This window comes from Balaenoptera borealis, assembly GCF_965194805.1.
Source record: "Balaenoptera borealis genome assembly, chromosome: 2".
Classification (NCBI taxonomy): domain Eukaryota; kingdom Metazoa; phylum Chordata; class Mammalia; order Artiodactyla; family Balaenopteridae; genus Balaenoptera; species Balaenoptera borealis.
The window spans coordinates 126,895,217-126,916,396 of NC_138867.1; the positions used below are offsets into that span (position 1 = coordinate 126,895,217).

Consider the following 21,180-nt stretch of genomic DNA (forward strand, 5'->3'; position numbering starts at 1 on the left):
ATATGTGAAAGTCCCCAATTTTTAAATGTTAGTGCCTGATTAATGTTTTAACTCTCTCTAAGCCAAACCAAAGACATCTGTAGGCCAAATGTGGCCTATGGCTATCAATATGCAACCTCTGCTAAAGGCAAAGAGGGTAGGGGTGTGTTCATCGAAGGTCTTAGGCAGGGAAGTAACAGGAGCAGAAAATTCCTGAGAAAATTTCTGAGGTACCTGGTATGAAGGAGAGATTGAAGTGGGAAGAAACTAGAGGTAGTGGAAAGATAATATTCCAGGTGAGGAATGATTGGTGCCTTAACTGGGGCAGTGGAGAGGGAAGCTGGGGGTGGGGGTGGGGGGGGGGAGTGCTGGGAGAACTGATGATGTAGGGAGGGGCTGGGAGCCCAAGAGGGGTACCAATGTCACAGTTTTGCCTAGAGCCCTGGGGACCCACTGTTCAAGTTTGAGGAAGGAAGTGCCTTGTTTGATAACAGACAACTGGAGAGGAGGAACCACTTAGTATTAGAGAGCCCTCCTCCCAAAACAGCAAAAAGACTAAACAAGCCACCCATTACAGGGTTTGAGGTCAGAGTCAAGAAGGTAGCGGGGAGGGAAGGGCATGTGGGCTCAGTAGTCTGGACCAGAGGTCAAGAGAAGAGAGGAGGAATAAAGTCAGAACCAAGTCCTACACCTTGAAGGGGCTGGGGATGCTTAGTCTGAAGAAAAGGCACAGAGGAAACAGGAGTTGGCTGGCTTGCTGGCAAAAAGTATTTATTGAGCATCTACATGTGGCAGGGTTCCAGCTGGTGCTGGGTTTTGGGGCGATAGCGATAAGCAAAAGCAAATAAAACTGATGTTGTACTTACCCCGAGGGAGTCTTCTGGAAAGATATTGATTGAATAATCTCAAAAACAAATGCAAAGGTGCAAAACTGAGATAAGTGATGGGAAGGAGAGGGGTATAGTGTTCTGAGGGTGTGTCCCAGAGGGTGGGGACCTATACTTCCATAGGAAATGATGATTCATCTGAGAGCTAAGAGATGAGTGAGCACTAATGATGTAAACAGGGGGAAGGAAAGGCTTTTAGGCATCAGGAACAGCATGTGCAAATACCTGACTCACAGGAAGGACTGAGAAGGCCAGTGTGGTGGGAGCACCCCCCGAGGGACTTGGGAGGCTATCCTCATGAGGCTTGTTCTGTGCAGTCTGCAAATGCATCCGTTAGGGGTGCCACAGACACACTTTCCGTAAGAGACTGATGGGAGTGTTTAGGATTTGTTGTTTGCTTTTAGTTAAAATAAAAAGCTATCATTTATTCAGTTTCACATGTCCCAGGCCCTGTTCTAAATAATTGTCTCATGAGTCTACACAATAGCCTCAGAAGGTACATGCTCCCTTTACCACTGCTGTGTAACAAACACCTGCCAAACTCAGTGGCTTAAACAACAATCATTTCATTATCCTGTCTCTTGATCGTGAAAGGGGCTCAGCTGGGTGGATTTTGCTTGGGGCTCGTCGTGCATTTTCATCCAGATGGTGGCTGGGGCTGAGCTATTTAGACTGGCTGGAAGAGCAGGGGGCATCTCTTTCCAAGGGGCTTCTCCACCTCGTGGCTAGTTTGGGCTGCCTCTTCACATGAGGTCTCTGGGTAGTCATATAGCAGAGGTCTTCCTCCAGAGCAAGTTATTCAGGTGAGACAGGCAGAGGTTGCCAGTCTTCATAGAGACTAGCACCCAAAATGCCACAGTGTCACTTCTGTTGTATCCATTGGTCACAGCAGTCATAGTCAGACCAGATTCAAGGGGGCGGAAGAATAAAGCCCATCTTTTGATGGGGCAATGGCATGTGCACACGGGAGGGAATGAATCAATGATGACTGTGTTGGAGATAAGCCACCACAGTACCATCGTACAGATGAAGGGACAGAGGCTAAGAAAGAAAGTTGCCAAGATCACAAAGCCAGCAACAAGTGGCAGAACTAGGATGTAGACCCAGGTCTGTGTGACTCCAAAATATCCTACATTTAAGCACTGTGATATTCTTTTAGCAGGGAAGGATGGAGCAATAAGAAAAATCCTGGGTTCTGCTCCCAGCACGGCCTCCGATTTGCTGTGTGACAGAGCAAGCTCCTTCCCACCTGCGGGACTCAGGTTCCTCCACTACGCAGAGAGAGATGGGTGGCTCTAGGATTCTAAGGGTCTGAGAGTCTATACTGCATCCTCTGAGCTGGGTGGTCACCAACTGGCTCCTTCACCCACTTAGCACATCAGCAGGTCAGCTCCACGTTCAGGCAGGAGCCTCTGTTGTCCCTCCTTCCCTTTCCTCTTAGCAACACTCCGCTTTGCTCCCCTGGCTGCTCTGTTTACCCAGCCTCTCCTCCACTTTCCTGTAACCATAACCAGTAAGCAATGCCTTATGTCTCTCCCCCTCAACAGCTGCCCTTGAAGGCTAGTTTCATTCTTGACTAGGGGCTTTACAGAGGCTGAGGCCAACATCTTTTTTTATGCCAGACAGCACAGCAGGCTTTGCAGCTCTTTGCAAATAATTAGTACGTCACGAGGGTATGTCAAATGAGAGCTTGTATAAATCAATCCATGGTCCTGTTTTGTGCAAACTGCCAAACTGTACACTAGACAGCAAATCCACTGAGGACAGGAATTGCAGCTGATTTATTCATCACTGTATCGGCTATAAAAACTGTCTGGCCCATAGTGGGTAATCAAAACATATTTGTTGGTTGCACCAGCTAATATGTATTTTAATCCCTGCTGTTCAGTTCTGTAAGTTTCCACTTTATGGTCCAATTCATCCTCAAACATATTTAGGCTTAATTTTCCTCCTTTGTCTACTCTCCTCTGTCATTCTGTCAATCTGATTTGTTTTTCCTCCTTTTTGGTCTTTGTGAGTCTAGTATTTTTTCCCTAGGAACATTCCTTTACAACTTAAGCCACTGAAATTTAAGCTTGCCTGCAGGCCTGTTCCTCTTCTGTTCAGTCTCAACTAAAACATAAGAATAAAAAGCCATAAGAAAGATTGAGAGTCAGAAGCCCTGGCTTCTGACCCATTCCTCCAACTATCTTTGCGACATTTCTCAACTTTCTTCCTCATTATGGATCTCAGTTTCCCCATTCCTACTGTGAGAGGGTTAGAATATCTTCTTAATGGGTATCTTTTTAGCGATGGAAGATTTGCACAAATCTAATTGTATGCAGAGGCAGGATATAAAAAGGCAACTACAAGGGGAGCAGCTCTGGTTGGAGTGGGAACCCAGGACCTCCACCCACCTCCCTGTGTCTGTGGCTGCCTCTGAGGGCCTTCTGCTGAAGTGGGGGCCCTTCTGAGCTAGGCAATCCTTAAGAGCACTCCAATTCCAAGGTGGAATGATTCACAGTCCTGTTAATCCACTGTACTGTCAAAAAGGGCCGCATCAGCAGAGATACACACTCATGTACACTCTAAATAGAAAACAGGCCCCAGAAACTGCTTTAACAAGCTCTGTCTTCTCTCTTATAGCTTCCGCATTTGCTCAAGTTTTTGCCATCTTTATTTTCATCTCCTGGTTTCTTCTCACATCCTTCCTCTTCTCCCTCCAAAGAAGTTACTGAAAAATTCTAATAATTTCTACTTTGATTTCTTTGCTGTTATCTACTGCACTCCCCTCCCCAAACCCACCCTCAGTCTCCATAATTACAGAGAATTCACTAACTTTTGCTTAAATTGCACCTCAATTTCTTCACCAAAAAAGAGTAGTCAAAGGAAAAGACTCTTGTGGCCATGACAGTATTTTCTAGAATTCTGTGTGCATTACTTTTTTTTTTTTTTAATTAAACTACGCTTTTTAATAGTACTCAGAGTGAAAATTCAAGCAGAGCAGATGAGTAAAAAGTGAAAGTAAAAGTATACTGTCCTGCCTTCCCCACCAGCCCCATCTCCCAGTCCCTGGTCCCCTATATATTAAACACTGTTAATTGTTTCTGAGTGTCTTTCCAAAATATGCTTGTGAAAATAGAAACATATGTTATACAAAAAGGTGATACACATACTGTTTTGCTTCAGCCCTTTCCACTTAATATCTTAGAGAGCTTTATCTATCACATGTACTATCCCATTCTTTTGAACTGCAGCATAAAATTCCACATTCCACTGTACAGTTACACTAATTTGTTTAATCAATTTACACATCTCCTTATTGATGTGTATGTGTTGTTAGGAAGATGCCACATACAATGTTTTGTTTACACAAATGGGGACATGTTACACTGTTGTACAGTTAGCTTTTTTACTTTATGATATATTTTGGATATTGCTTCATATCAGCTGGTACAGAGCTACCTCTTTTTTTTTTTGATAAGAGATTTTATTTTTTAGAGCAGTTTCAGGTTCATAGCAAAATTGAGAGGAAAGCACAGAGATTTCTCATATGCCCCCTGCCCCACACGTGCATAGCCTCCCCCCGCCAAAGTGCTACATTTTTTAACAGTTGATGAACCTACACTGATAAATCATCATCACCCAAAGTCCATAGTTCAGAGTTCACTCTTGATGTACATTCTAAGGATTTTGACAAATGTAGAATGACATGTATCCACCACTGTAGTATCATATGGAGTAGTTCCACTGCCCTAAAAATCCTGTGCTGTGCCTATTCATCCTTCCCTCATCCTTAACCCCTGGCAACCACTGATCTTTTTACTGTCTCCACAATTTTGCCTTTTCCAGAATGTCATAGAGTTGGGAGTCATACAGTATGCAGCCTTTTCAGATTGGCTTCTTTCACTTAGTAATATGCATTATGTTTCCTCCATGTCTTTTCATGGATTAATAGCTCATTTCTTTTTACTGTGGAATAATATTCCTTTGTCCAAATGTACCACAGTTTATTTATCCACTCACCTACTGAAGGACATTTTGGTTGCTTCCAATTTTGGCAAATATGAATACAGCTGCTACAAACATCCATGTTTACATAATAATCTACTGAATGTCAATACATAAATTTATTTAGCCATTTTCCTTTTACAAACATTTCGGTTATTTCCAGTTTGGGAGCTTTTAAATTATGCTAAACAACACTGCAAAGAATATCCTTTGTATATATCCTTTGCATATCCGTGTGCATATATCTCCAAGAGAAATTCCTAGATTCCTAGCAATGCAATTGCTGAGTCAGAGGATACGTGCATTTTAAATTTCAATAAGACAATAACAGTGTCTATCCTAGTCTGGTTCCAACCCTGAGTTCTTGTAAAGCATTCGATTTTGCCAGTGTGGTAGAGAAAAAAATTTTTGCTGTTGTTTCTGGATTTTGTATGTCAATCTGCTCCCTTCCTTTCCTCCCTCAGTGCCCAGATGACCACACCATATGCTCCCACAGCTTGTCACACATCCCTCTCCCTGTGTCAACCTGAGTTCCCTGCTTGTGTGGTCTGTCCTGTATTTTCTCGCAGCATTAATCACAATCCTCTATAGGAAATCAGCCCTTTGCCGGCATCCAGCCCTACAATTGCACACACATAGTGCACTTGGTCTCACCACCAGTCTGAGGGCAGGTAGGAGTGCAGTAACACTCTGTTTTACAAATGTGGAAACAAAGATCTGTCACCCAGCAAGGCCCACGGGAGCAGTGCCATATCACGCCCCTTGCCAAATTGGTTTCTTTCCTCATCTGCTCCTTTGGCACACGGCTGCTGGGCACATTTCTGTGAAATAGCCTCATTTATCCCACCACCGATTTTTTTTCCAGATTTTAGCTTTCCATGGCCTGCCTGCCTCCTTCTGTAATTTCTCTTAAACCTCAACTGCTTATCCCAGCATTCAGGGACTTTCAAAATACATAGCGTGACTCACATCTTACTGTTATTCTCCTCATATATCAGGTGTTATAGCTCTCCAGCAATAGTTACTGTTCCTCAAACACAGTTCAAGGTTTCCCACTTCCATATCTGTTCACATCATATCTCCTCTGTGGTATTCTCCCTTTCTGTTCCCTGACTACCCAAATCACATCTATCCTCAAGCTAAGCTCAATGGCCACCAACTGAATGAAACTTGTTATAATTTCTCTTTGTCTTCGCCCACATAACTAAGAAGACCAGCCCTCTGTTGAATGCAGGTCTCTTTTATACCTCTTTTATAGCCTTTATCACACATCCTGTCATATCATAATTTTCCTTATTAACTTCACTGTGTTACAGTAAATCTTTGGGAGGCAGCTAACTGTGTCCCCCCAGAGCTCTCAGCAGGACCCGGAAGTAGTAACTAAGGTGCCCCCCAAAACTCTCATATGTATGTTTTGAACATGACAAAAATGAAACCATTTCATACAATCTGGCATATAATTTGCTCTCATACCTTAGTGATAAAGCGTGGACAACTTCCTGAGTCTGCAGGTTTTGGTCTACTTCATTCTTTTTAATAACTACACATCACACTATATATTTCTTCTAATTTACTGAACCATTTCCCCTTTTTGAACAATTAGTTTTGTTTTAAACACAGTGAAACAGTATCTTTACATAAACATCTGACATTTAAGAAACAAATTTCCAGCAAGAGAATTGCTAGGTGAAAGGATATATACATTTTACATTTTAATAAATTCTACCAAATTACTCTCGAAACTGCTGTGCCAATTTATTTTCTTTTTTAAAATCCTGTTAGTCTCTTGGCTAAAGACTCTTTATTATCCAATACTCCCTGCTCTTTTAGAAGTCTTCCCCATGCCTCCTCCCCAGTATTTATGTGGGGAGATTGGGTACCGAATCAGTCCTCTTTTGTGCATAAAGTCAAGTTCCCAGCTCACAGTATTTACTTCATTATATGGAACTGAAGTTTATGTACTAACCTCCACTACTAGCCTGTGAGTTTCTTCAACGCAAGAGCCCTGCCTTGTTCATTTCTTTACATTTCTCAGCCGCATACTTTAAGGATATCTAAGTAAATATGTGTGTGTGCGTGTGTATGTGTGTACACGCACACATATACATATAGTATCTGCCCTCTGTATTCTGGACCCTGTGTTGGGGTGTTGGGGATACAAAGATGAATAAATTAGTATTAGAAAGCAAAATGAGGAATAATACTAATATAGGGCAAGTGCTACTGTTTGGTGTGACACAAAAGCACATACCAGGGGCATCTAACCTGGTCTCATAGTTAGCAAGTCTTCCTGGAGGAAGCTGACAAAGCGTGAGTGAGTGTGAGTGTGAATGTGTGTGTGTGTGTGTGTGTACGCGTGCACTGGGGATGGAGACCATGCAGGAGATGAGGGGAGAAGGAGAGGAGGTGGAATAGGGAGCTACTATGAGTGGAGGAAGGAGGCTGGATGAAGCCCAGAGGCTCATGGTCAACGACTTCCAACCTCTCTCCTCACTGGTGATTGGAGAGTGCTGCCACTACTCCAGCCTCCGGCAGTGTGGTGGAACCTAGCTCCGAGACCCTGACAACTGGGGCACTTCCACCTCGGCGGCCTTAACACGCAGTATTTTCATTGAGTCTGAATCCTGACTAAGTGGTTCAGAGGCAGGCTTTTGATCAGACAGAGCTGGGTCTAAAGCCCTTCTCCTCTTCCTTTTACCTATGGTGTAACCTGCGGCAGGCTGCTTAATTTAAACCTCAGTTTTCTCATCTGTGAAATGGGAATAACTGTGCCACCTCGTAGTGCTGTATGAGATGAGATAAAAGATGAGAGACTGCAGGTAAGGTGCTACACATAGCTCCTGGTATATAGAATATGCACATAATAAATAAAACCTATGCCTGTTGTCTTTCAGACCCCTTAACAACCACCAACGAACTATGAAGGGATCACTTGATTCAACTTTCCCATTTTACAGTTGAGGAAACTGAGGCCCAGTGAGGGGCAGTCGCACAACAGGGGTGAGGGCCAGGATGGACTCTCCTCCTCCGGGCCAGCACATGTTTCACCACCCCGCAGTGATTAGACTCAGCTGGGCATCTGTACCTTCTCACCTTGAGCCAGTGAGATCTTTCCCTCTGTGGCATCAGCAAAAGGCACCACTTTGGAGGGAGGCCAGCCCTGCTCCCTTTCAAGCACCTGGAAGGCATTTCTCCTCCTTTGCCCATCTTCCCCAGCCACAGTTGGCTTTACCTTCTCCCATTGTTTCCCTGTCAGCTCTGCTTCTTTTCTTCGAGCAGACACTTCTTGATCCCTACAATTGTTTCATCCCTACTTTCCTACAGGGCCCGCAACTGCAGTTACTTTTCTTGGGCTCCAGCGCTGGGCAGTTAGCGCTTAGGGGATCTTCAGCCCAAGAGGCTGCATGTACAATCTCTTCCCCGTGAGAGGTTTCCTCAGTTCCATGGCCAGAAGACCTTTCCATGGCTTCTCTAGGTTTAATATCAGTAATTAATTCAGCATTTACTATGTGTCAGGCCAGTTCTAACCATTTTGCAGATATTAACTCATTTGTTCCTCTGAACACCCCCAAGAGGTTGTGAGATATTATTATCAATAGCCTCAATTTACAGATGAGGAAGTCGAGACACAGGGAAATTAAGTAACTTGCCCAGGGTTTGACAGCTCAGAACTGGAGGAAGCAGGGCTTCAAACCAAGCAGTTGGTTCCAGAGACGCTCTAGAGCGCCTGTTCACAGGATCAGGTCATGCCTGGGTTTCTGTCTGAAACCACCACTGGCTTTGCTTCTCCCACTCTCTGACGGGTTTCTCTTGGGAGCCCTTCCTTCAACAATTACTCACAAACCCTCATCTCAGCAGCTGCTGCTAGAAAATCCAACCTAAGACTTCTTCCAACAATCCACCCCATAGGTTACCACTGTTAGTAGTTTGATATATACAAAGGATTTTTTTCCATGTTGGATAAATTTATTAATTCATTTAAAGGACTGCCCTTAGAGAAACAAATATAATGTTGTGAAATTGAAGCTGTGCTAGAAAATCTAAGATGACGATAATGATGACAGTGATGATGATGACAACGATAAACACTTTCTTTTGGGAACACTGTGTTAAGTACCTTAAATGCATTATTTCATTTACCCATCAAAAGTGTCCTCTGAGAGTACTGCTATTCAGGGAATGCTTCCACTATAATGGCAACCACCAACAGACACATCACCCCAAATCTGTTTATCTTCTAAACATTATGATATTTTAACTGCCATTTTGATGCCCGACCAAAACCTCCAACTTGATGTGGCTATATCGGAATTCATCACTCCTTCCTGTGCTACAGACACTTAGGCCACTGCTCTCCTCACACCTGCTGGGCAACGGCCCCCACTCCTTTGACTCATCTCCTCAACCCCCAGCCAATCCAACTTAGGCTGATTTCTTCTGTTGCCTCATCTCTTGGTTCTCTCCCTCCCTTTCCAAACCCAGTTTTTTATACATTCTTTCTATTTCCTTAACAGTCATCCAAGAGATTTTATCCTCATTTTACATACAAACATTCTGAGGCCCAGAGGTCTCAAGTATATTACCTGCAGGGCTCAGTTGGTTAAGGGCATTATCAGGGTTGGAACCCAGATCCATTTGGCTCCGAAGCCCATGCTCTTTCCCTCACAGCAGTGTGTTCCATTAGCCCGAGCTTGGGGCTGAGATACCTTTAGATGTAATAAGAGATTATTTTAAACACTTCAGTAACAGTACATTGAATAACAGTGTACTACTTTGAAGTTATTTTTACGCTTTTCAATTTTATTTCGATCTTTTAAAATAGATGGAGAAAGTCCCATTTATTACGAGAATACCGTTAATATCTCCCTGGCACTTCCTAATCTTCCTTTTCAATAAAATGAGAGCAGGCCCCAGGCTCAGAACTTTGGCAGGCAACAAAATCTAGCTAGAATTTATTAACATTGTTTCATTTTCATGGTTACCTTCTATTTATGGCCGATGACACAGGTTTTCCACCTGCGGTAACGGCAGTAATACAAAATTTTCTTTAAAAATAAATGTATTTGAGGGCTTCCCTGGTGGCGCAATGGTTAAGAATCCGCCTGCCAATGCAGGGCACACGGGTTCAAGCCCTGGTCAGGGAAGTTCCCACATTTGGCGGAGCAACTAAGCCCGTGCACCACGACTACTGAGCCTGCGCTCTAGAGCCCGTGAGCCACAACTACTGAGCCCGCGTGCTACAACTATTGAAGCCCACACGCCTAGAGCCCATGCTCCACAACAAGAGAAGCCACCACAATGAGAAGCCCATGCACCACAATGAAGAGTAGCCCCCGCTCGCTGCAACTAGAGAAAGCCTGTGCACAGCAACGAAGACCCAATGCAGCCAAAAATAAACAAATAAAATTTAAAAAACAAAATAAAACAATTGATTTTTAAAAATAAATAAATAAATAAATGTATTTGAGTTTTAGAAGTCAGTGAAGGATTCAGTAAATAATAGTACACCTGCTACTCAGAATAGCAGGAATCACAATGGTGAAGTATGCCAAAAAGAAACCAAACAAACATAACCAAGTTGTTCTGTGGGATATTGACAGTTTTTGCTTGCCAAGCTCTTCAGAGCAGGAACTCATCTCCTCAATGGCCCTCAATGTGCTTCCTTCCCACTACAGGCTTGTTCAGTTTAGAATAGGAAGGCTCTTAGATGCCAACTATGGACAAAGACCGAGGCTCGAAGAAAGAAGGTGACTTCTTTAAGGTTATGGATAACATTATAGCTGTTCTGGGACCAGAACCTACATCTCCTTATCCCCAATTCATGCTCTCTCCTCTGCATCAGATTGATGATGACTTGTATTTACCATCACACACTGTTCATTCCCACATCTAAAGGAGACTCCAAGCAGTTCTGCTCAGATTCAGTAAGAGAAATTAAGCCCTATTCCCTAAGGCATCTATTATATTATATGTTCTTAGTAGGGTAATAGTTTTGTATCATCCTTGGGAGAATTGGGAAGAATGGCCACTCAAATATTTTTCTGTAGGGTTTAATCCTCTTGCAAAACCCCAACCACGGAAGGTTGCTAGAGTTTAGCCCCTTTTGAAGATCAATTGTCCTCAGGCCAAAGAGTCCTTCTTATGACCATCTGAAGTTCCTCCTGCTTTAATTTAATGCCATCTTTCTTTGTTCAGTCCCCCTGAGACACAGAGAATTTATTAGCATGTCTCTCATAAAACACTAGCATAGCAGGAAATTAAATTCATCTGGTATTGCTCTGAAAGCTTTGCTGGTTGCTCTGCTTACTTTATGGTTGCCAAGGTAATTGTAAACTGATTGTTTGATGACTTGTTCTTGGATCATTCTAGGTACTGATGTTAAGTTTAGACATTGACAAACCCAAGTATGACTAGTAAGAGACCTGGCATGATGGTAAAGAAGACTCTAGACCCAAGGGAACAGAAATATTTAACCTGAAGAGTAGAAGGCTCAGGAGAACTCTAAGGGATTCTACCAAAATCTCAAGGACAATCTTGGGGAAGAGAGAGGAGACTTGTTTGAGTGGCCTCAAGGGGGCAGACTTAAGATCCATGGGTAGAAGCTATCAGAAGATGGATTTCAGTTCAATATCTGGATAGTTGGAGAAATATACACTAATGAAGGGAACTGGTGAGCTTGCTTTCATTAGAGATGGCTGTCAAAGAGTTTTGGTGGATGCACTGTAGAAGGAGCTGACTAGGCTGTGAGATGCTTCATTCAAAAACCACTAACATCCCATCCAGCTATATAACTCAGTGATGATGGTCATTTTCAGAATCATTCTTCTTTCTAAGGAACCAAGTTTCATTCCTTTTTAAATTCATTTTCACAGAAATTCAAATTAAAAACAAATTGCTCATTATTTATGTTCAAAGTGTCTTTTCACAACATGATCTGATTAAGACATGTATTCTATATATACATTTTGATTCAAAAATAAGATTTCAGTAATATTTATCTCTTTTCCAAGGCAGCATGCTAAGCTTTGTGTGCATTTAGTCTCATTTAATGTAAGCTTAATGAGATGATACTGTACAGAGACAACACTAAAGACAAACATTTGAGACCATCATTTAGAAAAAAATCTATAGATGTTTCTCTGCTTAGAGGATTGTAAAGATGGAAGGACTCTTCAAGGTTGATGTCAAGTAGCTTACCGCCTATGTTTTCTTCTAGGAAACATTCAAGTCTTTACTCCATTTTGAGTTAATTCTTGCATATGGTGTACGATGGTGGTCCAGTTTTATTCTTTTGCATGTGGCTGTCCAGTTTTCCCAACACTATTCATTGAAGAAGCTGTTCTTTCCCCCACTGTATACTCTTGCCTCCTTTGTTGTAAATTAATTGACCATATATGTACAGGTTTATTTCTCAGTCCTCTATCCTGTCCCATTAATCTTTGTGTCTCCTTTGATTACTATAGCTTTGTAATATAGCTTGAAATCAGGGAGCTTGATGACTCCAGATCTATTCTTCTTTCTCAAGACTACTTTGGCTATTTGGGGCCTTTGTGGTTCCAAATTTTAGGATTGTTTGTTCTATTTCTGTGAAAAATGCCATTACAATTTTGATAAGGATTGCACTGAATCTGTAGATTGCTTTGGGTAATATGGGTATTTTAACAATATGAATTCTTCCACTCCATGAGCACAGAATATTATTCTATTTCTTTGTGTCTTCTTGAATTTCTTTCATCAATGACATCATTTTCAGTGTACAGATCTTTCACCTCCTTGGTTAAAATTATTCCTAGGTATCTTATTTTTTTGACAGTTGTGAATGGGTTGTTTTCTTAATTTCTCTTTCTGATAGTTTGTTGTTAATTATATAGAAATGCAATCAATTTTTTTTTAAATATTTATTTATTTATTTGTTTGGTTGCACTGGGTCTTAGTTGCGGCATGCGTGCTCCTTAGTCGTGGCATGCAAACTCTTACTTGTGGCATCTAACTGTGGGATCCAGTTCCCGGACCAGGGATCAAATCTGGGCCCCCTGCATTGGGAGCACAGAGTCTCATCCACTGCACCACCAGGGAAGTCCCACAATTGATTTTTGTATATTATTTTATACCCTGCCACTTTACTGAATTCAATTATTCTAACAGTTTTGGGGTGGCATCTTTAAGGTTTTCTATATAAAATCATGTCATCCACAAATAGTGACAGCTTTACTTCTTCACTTCTGATTTGGATACCTTTTATTCCTTTTTCTTGCCTAATTGCTCTGGCAAAGACTTTCAATACTATGTTGAATAAAAGTGGGGAGAGTGGACATCCTTGTCATCCTGTTCCTAATCTTAGAGGAAAAACTTTCAGCTTTTCACCATGGAGTATGATGTTTGCTGTGAGCTTGTCATATATGGCCTTGATTAGGTTGAGGTACATTCCCTCCCTCTGTATCCACTTTGTATAAACCTCCTAGAAGAAGACATAGATGGTAGGCTACTTGACATTGATCTTGGCAAAAAATTTTTGGATCTGAATCCAAAGCAGAGGCAACAAAATCAAAAACAAACAAGTGGGACTACATCAAACTAAAAAGCTTCTGCACAGCAGAGGAAACAATCAACAAAATGAAAAGACAACCTACTGAATGGGAGAAAATATTTTCAAATCATATATCTGATAAGGGGTTACTATCCAAAATATATAAAGAACTCATAAAACCCTATAGTAAACAAATAATTCAATTTTAAAAAATAAGCAGAGAATCTGAGTAGATATTTTTCCAAAGAAGGCATGCAGGTGGCCAACAGACACATGAAAAGATGCTCAACATCACTAGTCATCAGGGAAATGCAAATCAAAACCACAATGAGATATCACCTTACATCTGTTAGAACAGGTATTATCAAAAGGATAAGACATAACAAGTGTTGGTAAGGATGTGTAGAAAAGGGAACCCCTCGTGCACTGTTGGAGGAAATGTAAATTGGTGCAACCACTATGGAAAACAGCATGGGGGTTCAGTTGCTCAAAACATTAAAAATAGAACTACTGTATGATCCAGTTATTCCACTTCTGGGTATCCATCTGAGGAAAACAAAAACACTAATCCAAAAAGATATATGCACCCCCATGTTCATTGCAGCATTATTTACTATAGCCAAGATAAGAAAGCAATCTAAGTGTACACTGATAGATGAGTGGATAAGATATGAAATGATATGATATGATATGATAGAATCTATATATATATATATATACACACACATAAATGGACTACCACTCTACCATAAAAAAAGAATGAAATCTTGCCATTGGCAACAACATGGATGAACCTTAAGGAAATTATGCTAAGTGAAATGAGTCAGACAAAGAAAGACAAATGCCGTATGATTTCACTTACATGTGAAATCTAAAAACCAATACAAATGAACAAACAAGAGAAAACAAAACAAAAATCATACAGAAAACAAAATGGTATTTGCCAGAGGGGAGTGGTGATGGGGAGAGGGTGAAACAGGTGAAGAGGGTCAAGAGGTACAAACTTCCAATTATAAAATAAATAAGTCACGGGGATGTAATGTACAGCATAGTGACTGTAGTCAGTAATATTGTAGAGCATATTTGAAAGTTGCCAAGAGAATAAATCCTAAAAGTTAAGCATGATGCATGGTGACAGATGTTAACTAGACTTATTGAGGTGATCACTTCGCAATGAATACAAATATTGAATCATTATGTTGTACATTTGAAACCGATATAATGTTATTTGTCAATTACACCTCAACAACAACAAAAAAATGTTTTAAAAGGTGGAAGGAATCTTGTCTAAGCCAAGACCAGGATAAGATTTTCCTAAAGTGTCCAGATATTTATGTGAGAGCATTCCCTGGCTCACAGAGCCTTACTCCTATTCAAACATTTGTTTGGTAAATCAAAATGTAGGGGTTTTTTTCCTGTTTGGTAGGCAGGAAATGACAAATCAGTGTCTTAAGGGATTGACAAAATATGTAATTAGACACTATCAATCACCATAAAAGAGCCTGCTTTTTCTCATATCAGATAAAGGTGAATTTAGTCTACTAAGAACTTTCCAGTTCAACTAAAGCATTAGCTCTCTAAGACCACAAGCTCAGTAAGCAGTGCTAGTCACATTCTTCCACTGGGAAATGAAGCCACAATGTTGGGCAGTGAAAACGTGTGAGGCCAGGAACAGACCTGGACTCCCAATCTTCCCTGCCACCTTTGACTGGACATTTTCCTCAATTGCAAATTGGAGGACTGGGGGGAATAAAGTAAATGATCTATTAAACTCTTTCCCATTCTAACTCTCTTTAATCCTGTAATTCTAAAAGGGAGGTCAGGAAAAAGACTCTTGGCGTGAAGACATTTTGAAATTCCTATCAGCCGTGGTGATGCAGGAAAAAGAAAGGGGAAGAGACTGAGGGAGAGGTATTGTCCGTTTGGCAAGGCTGATGAGACAAAGGTCTGGAACTTTGTTGACATAAACAGTCCTCCCTTCTAGATTTAGTGTTTGTGGGTTTTTTAAAGGTGCTTACCAAAATAATCAAAGTTAAATTTTTAAGTGACTTATGTGTATATCTAAATGATCAATTAGTGTTTGTCCTAAAAGGGCTTTGTTCTTTTTTTGTTATGAGAAGTTTAAAAAATATGCTTATTTATTCCATAGCTTCACAAAGAGGAAGGAGGCTTTAAATGGCTCAGTTCCACAGTTTGGGGTAGGTATATATTTAAAGAAATATTGCATAACGCACACTGCCTCTTCCTAAAATGCATCACACCAGAGCCAATTTTGGAAAACACAAATATGGGATGGGTATATTTTGAAAACTATGTGAACATAATAGATTCTTAATTAATATGCACGGCTTTTATGGGAAATACTTGTTTTTTAAGGCATCTGTCATGCAAAAACAATTTCTGCTAGTGAAGGAAGTTAAAAAGGGCATGTAGGTTAAATTTTGTTTCTGAGTTATACTTCTAGTGTAAATGCTCAAGTTACTTTGGTCCTAAAGTATCTTAGTGTTCTATTAGAGAACACTAAAAACATATTCTAGACTACTAAGTAATTTATATAAATTTTATTTATAACCTATATTTGTGTGGCATTTATACGTGCAAAACACTATTTTGTTTGTCATTATATCATTGGATTCTCACTCAGATCAATAGAAGTGACTTTATTCCCCATTTAGACATGGAGGAAATTAGAGTCCACATTTTTAATTTGTCTAAGGAATGTGAGCTAGAAAGTTCTAAGATGGGGATTTGGAACCTGATATACCAATTCCAGTTGTGATCCTTCTTCCCCATCCTCCATTCCTTTCTGCATGTGGTGATACAGTACATTGAAAGGATTAAAAGATGGATTTTAGAGTCAAACAGAACTGGGTTCAACTCCTGCTTCTGGCACTGCCTGGCTCTGTGCCCATGGGCAAACTATTTTCTTCTTTGAGACCCATTTGTGAATTAAGCTAAAAATAGTTACACCCTCCCCCCCTCCAACAACACACACCATGGGACTGTGGGAAGGATTAAATGGAATAATGCATGAAAAGCAGATAGCAAAATGTTCCATAAATGTTAGCCATAGTTATGTTATTATGTAATCTAGAAAATATGTTTGGTTACACTGCATGAAATATTTTCCATTTTTCAAAAGCACAACTGATACATGTGAAATCAAATACTGAAAAATATATTTTTTTAAACAGTAAAGTCATATGCCAGATGCAAAGGATAGTATTTCATGGCAAAGACCCTAGTTTGAAGGTTTGGTCTGACTCTTTTTTTAAGAGAAATTATCTTTTGCTTTCTGTGGTTTCAAAACATTCTTAATGTTAACACGTTCTTAATAATCTGAGCCATATGAAATTGCCATTTTTTTAAAGTCAGAAACTACAGAACAGTGGCAATTTCATATGGCTCAGCCCAACAGATCAACAAGCTACCCAGATGATTTTTCTAGTTGCAAAAGGATTACTGAGGAAGTTGAACTTGAAAGGAAAATAATCTCATTTTCAACGCATTTTCATTTTAACATATAATGGAGTGATGCCACACTCCCTAGAATTAAAAATTAAAGCACACAACTTTCTCTTTCCGTCCCCATGCACATACGTGTATACCCCAGCTCCGACTGAATTCCCAAGTGTAAAATTATGTCTCAATGCCTGCAAATTCCCAAGGAGGGCACCAAAAGTACTTGACAGCAAGCGTGCTGAGGAAATCGGCTGCTGTTGAAGTCACCTCCTGTGGTCTTGCCAAATGTTTGAAAGGGAATATGCCGCGTGTCCCCGTGTTGGGGAAGAGGGGGTGGATGTCCAGGACGCAGGGCTGAGGAGTTTGGAGTACCTGGATGGGAAGTCCTTAGCTGTGGAGCACTGCTTGCCTCCAAGTGGGTGTTTGTATGTTGTTTATTTACTTCTTTTTGTGTGTGTGCCCATGTCTTTGTGCTTCTGGGTGCTCCTGGTTTGCCCCCGGCCGTGTCTCTGTGTTGGACAGGGGTGACTTTGTGCCGGTCGGCTTCTGTGCCTGCGCGCGCACTTGTCGGTGCGCTGGACGGGTGTATCTGAGTGTCTGTGGCTCTGGTTCCGTGTAAGTCTGTGCATGTCTGTCGGGGTACACTGTGCCTGTCCGGTGCGTGTCTCGGTGGGCGCTCTCATCTATCTCTGAACGGGTGGGAGGGCCCGCCTACTGCCTTCTGCTCTGAGATCTCAGGTCGCACAGGCGCCCCGCGCAGACAGGTAGCAGACACGGAAGAACCAGCACCTCCTGGGTTGGCTGGTAAGCACGCCAGCCCCAGCTTCAGCCCTCGGGGCCAGCCAAGGGAGCCGGGAGGGAGTGGTGGCCGGCTCGCCCGCCCGCCGAGAGCAGCGGGGGGAGCCCGCCCGGGCCACCCCCAGGAGGAGGCGGGAGAGGGGAGGGAAGGGGCGAGAGAAGGGAGGGAAGGGACGGGAGAGGGGAGGGAAGGGGCGGAGGGCCTCGCCCCTTCGGGGCTTCCCGCACACGCTATTGGTCAAAAGTTCCAGAACGTCACGGGGAGGGCAGTTCCCCTAAAGCCCTGTGCCCATAACTGGCAGCGCGCACGCCGAGGCGGCTTCTCCAGAGCGCAGGCTGGGACTAACGGGCACCGCGAGCCCAGAGCACCCCCGGAGCTGAGTATACCACGCGCCCCCACCACACCCACCCCACGGCCGCTGAATGAGGCTTCCAGGTGCCCGCTTGCTGCCCGCAGCGCCCCGCCGGAGGTTCGCTCGCTGAGGGGCGGCTGGTGCGCTGGCCGCCAGTGCGCTCACCTGCCAGCTTGCGCGCCATGGGGCAGCCCGGGAACGGCAGCGTCTTTTTGCTGGCGCCCAACGGAAGCCACGCACCGGACCAAGACGTCACACAGGAACGGGACGAGGCGTGGGTGGTGGGCATGGGCATCGTCATGTCGCTTATCGTCCTGGCCATTGTGTTTGGAAACGTGCTGGTCATCACAGCCATTGCCAAGTTCGAGCGTCTGCAGACGGTCACCAACTACTTCATCACCTCCCTGGCCTGTGCTGACCTGGTCATGGGCCTGGCGGTGGTGCCCTTTGGGGCCAGCCACATCCTCATGAAAATGTGGACTTTTGGCAACTTCTGGTGTGAGTTTTGGACTTCCATTGACGTGCTGTGCGTCACGGCCAGCATTGAGACCCTGTGCGTGATCGCCGTGGATCGCTACCTTGCCATCACATCACCCTTCAAGTATCAGTGCCTGCTGACCAAGAATAAGGCCCGGGTGGTCATTTTGATGGTGTGGGTCGTGTCCGGCCTTACCTCCTTCTTGCCCATTCAGATGCACTGGTACCGGGCCACCCACCAGGAAGCCATCAACTGCTATGCCAAGGAGACCTGCTGTGACTTCTTCACGAACCAAGCCTATGCCATTGCCTCCTCCATTGTGTCCTTCTACTTGCCCTTGGTGGTCATGGTCTTCGTCTACTCCAAGGTCTTCCAGGTAGCCAAAAGGCAGCTCCAGAAGATCGACAAATCTGAGGGCCGCTTCCATGCCCAGAACATCAGCCAAGTGGAGCAGGATGGGCGGAGCGGGCCCGGACAACGCAGGGCCTCCAAGTTCTGCTTGAAGGAACACAAAGCCCTCAAGACTTTAGGCATTATCATGGGCACTTTCACCCTGTGCTGGCTGCCCTTCTTCATTGTCAACATTGTGCACGTGATCCAGGATAACCTCATCCCTAAGGAAGTTTACATCCTTCTAAACTGGGTGGGCTATGTCAACTCTGCTTTCAATCCCCTTATCTACTGCCGGAGCCCAGATTTCAGGATTGCTTTCCAGGAGCTCCTGTGCCGGCGCAAGTCTTCCTTGAAGGACTCTGGGAATGGCTACTCCAGCAACAGCAATGGCAGAACTGACTACCCAGGGGAACAGAGTGGATATCACCTGGGGGAGGAGAAAGACAGTGAACTGCTGTGTGAGGATCCCCCAGGCATGGAAGACTTTGTGAACCGGCAAGGTACTGTGCCCAATGATAGCACTGATTCGCAAGGGAGGAACTGTAGTACAAATGACTCACTGCTGTAATGTGCTTTTTCTACTTTTTAAGACCCCTTCTCCCCCCGCCCAACAAAACACTAAACAGACTATTTAACTTGAGTGTAATAAATTTAGAATAAACTTGTATAGAGATGTGCAGGAGGAAGGATATCCTTCTGCCTTTTTTTTATTTTTTATTTTTTTAAGTTGCAAAAAAGAGAAAACGTATTTGAGTGATTGTTTCTTGTACAGTTCAGTTCCTCTTTGCATGGAACTTGTAAGTTTATGTCTGAAGGGCTTCAGTCTCAGAGGATCTGGGGCTGCTATGTTTTAATGACTTTTCCTGCATATCTACCTCATTGATCAAGTATTAGGGGTGATATACTGCTGCTGGTAATTTGTATCTGAAGGAGACCTTCCTTCCTGCACCCTTGGACTGGACGATCTCGAGTCTCTCGGACCTTTCGCTGTGAACATGGACTCTCCCCGCCCCTCTTATTTGCTCAAACGGGGTGTTGTAGGCAGGGATTTGAGGGGCAGCTTTGGTTGTTTTCCTGAGCAAAGTCTAAAGTTTACAGTAAATAAATTGTTTGACCATGACTTCATTGCACCTGTTTCTCCAAAACCCCTTGACTGGAGTGTGGCTGCCTCTCCCACTGAAAACAGCAGGTAACTATTTGCAATAACTTCCCAGTGACTTAATGTGGAATGACACGCACTGATTGCTTAACCCGTTCATTTGCCTTTGAATCTGCTGTTGTAAACCTGTATCTCTCCTGACGCTGGTGCCCCCACATCAGTTCTGCCCGCCCTGAGCACAGCTCATCTTGCTCTTCCTACCGGTATTATTCTTGTGTTGTAACATCAGAAACACTGACTCATGGAAACGGAGTTAAGGGCATCTGTTGTGTCCCTTCATGTGCCCCCACCGCCCACCTTCCAGTTCTACTTGTTTTGTAGCTGCTTATATTTTTATCTTTGCTGTGTCTTACAGTAGAGATCTTTGTACTGCATCAGGGCTTGGCATTTTAAGGATAAGAAAGTTCTTGTGAAAAAGCTACTCAAACATAGCCCCGTAATTCCAAGGGAAATGAAAAGGTCGTGGGTTATAGGGAGAAAAGCTGGGAAACACTTAACTGGTGAATACCTCATGACCTAGAAACAGGGTTTGACCCCTCCTCCTTTGAACTGCTGTCCCTTTTTTCCCCCTCTCCCTGTGACTCTAGTCACTTCAGTACAAATCGAGATTTCTCAACCTCGCACTATTAACATTTTTAACCAGATAATTCTCCATTGTGAAGGGCTGTCCTATACATTGTCAGATGTTCAGCAGCATCCCTGGTCTCTACCCACTAGATGCCAGTGCATCCCCTGAGTTGTGACAACCAAAAATGTCTCCAGTCATTGCCAAGTACCCTTCCCTTGAGGAATGAAATTACCCCTGGCTGAGAACCACAATTACAAACTTCAAAAATCTAAACAGATTTTTAGATTCTGCCTAATATAACCGCTTCATTGTGCAGAGCATCAGAGAGGAATTTCTCACGGTTCACCCAGTTAGTGACAGACCCCGGGCCAGTGCTCTTTCTACTCCATCACGCTGCCTTCCCAGCTTATTCTCCAGCTGCCCACATACTGACTGTAAGACATGAATTGTTTTGGGCGGTTTATCAATGAAGGTGAGGACTGTGAGCAGTTACTGCCTGTTTGTGGAGAGATTATAATAGCGTTAAGAGGCACGTAAGGGAAAAATCACAAAAGTAAACACATTTCTTCTCCCACCCCCTTTCTAT

The 21,180-nt window shown here is 43.1% G+C and overlaps 2 protein-coding genes across 2 annotated transcripts in view; one reads left to right on the forward strand and one right to left on the reverse strand.

The window, feature by feature from the left end:
• Window positions 1–17,774, reverse strand: part of HTR4 (5-hydroxytryptamine receptor 4) — a 361,553-nt gene extending 343,779 nt beyond the window's left edge. Inside the window, exon 1 of the mRNA XM_082382756.1 lies at window positions 846–17,774. The gene's annotated coding sequence lies outside the window, so the exon portion shown is untranslated. The remainder of the gene's footprint in view (window positions 1–845) is intronic.
• Window positions 17,775–17,959: 185 nt separating this feature from the next.
• ADRB2 (adrenoceptor beta 2) lies at window positions 17,960–19,987 on the forward strand. Its single transcript, XM_082382758.1, has one exon. The coding sequence runs from the start codon at window positions 18,179–18,181 to the stop codon at window positions 19,433–19,435; it is 1,257 nt and encodes a 418-aa protein (XP_082238884.1). The 5' UTR covers window positions 17,960–18,178; the 3' UTR covers window positions 19,436–19,987.
• Window positions 19,988–21,180: the final 1,193 nt, after the last annotated feature.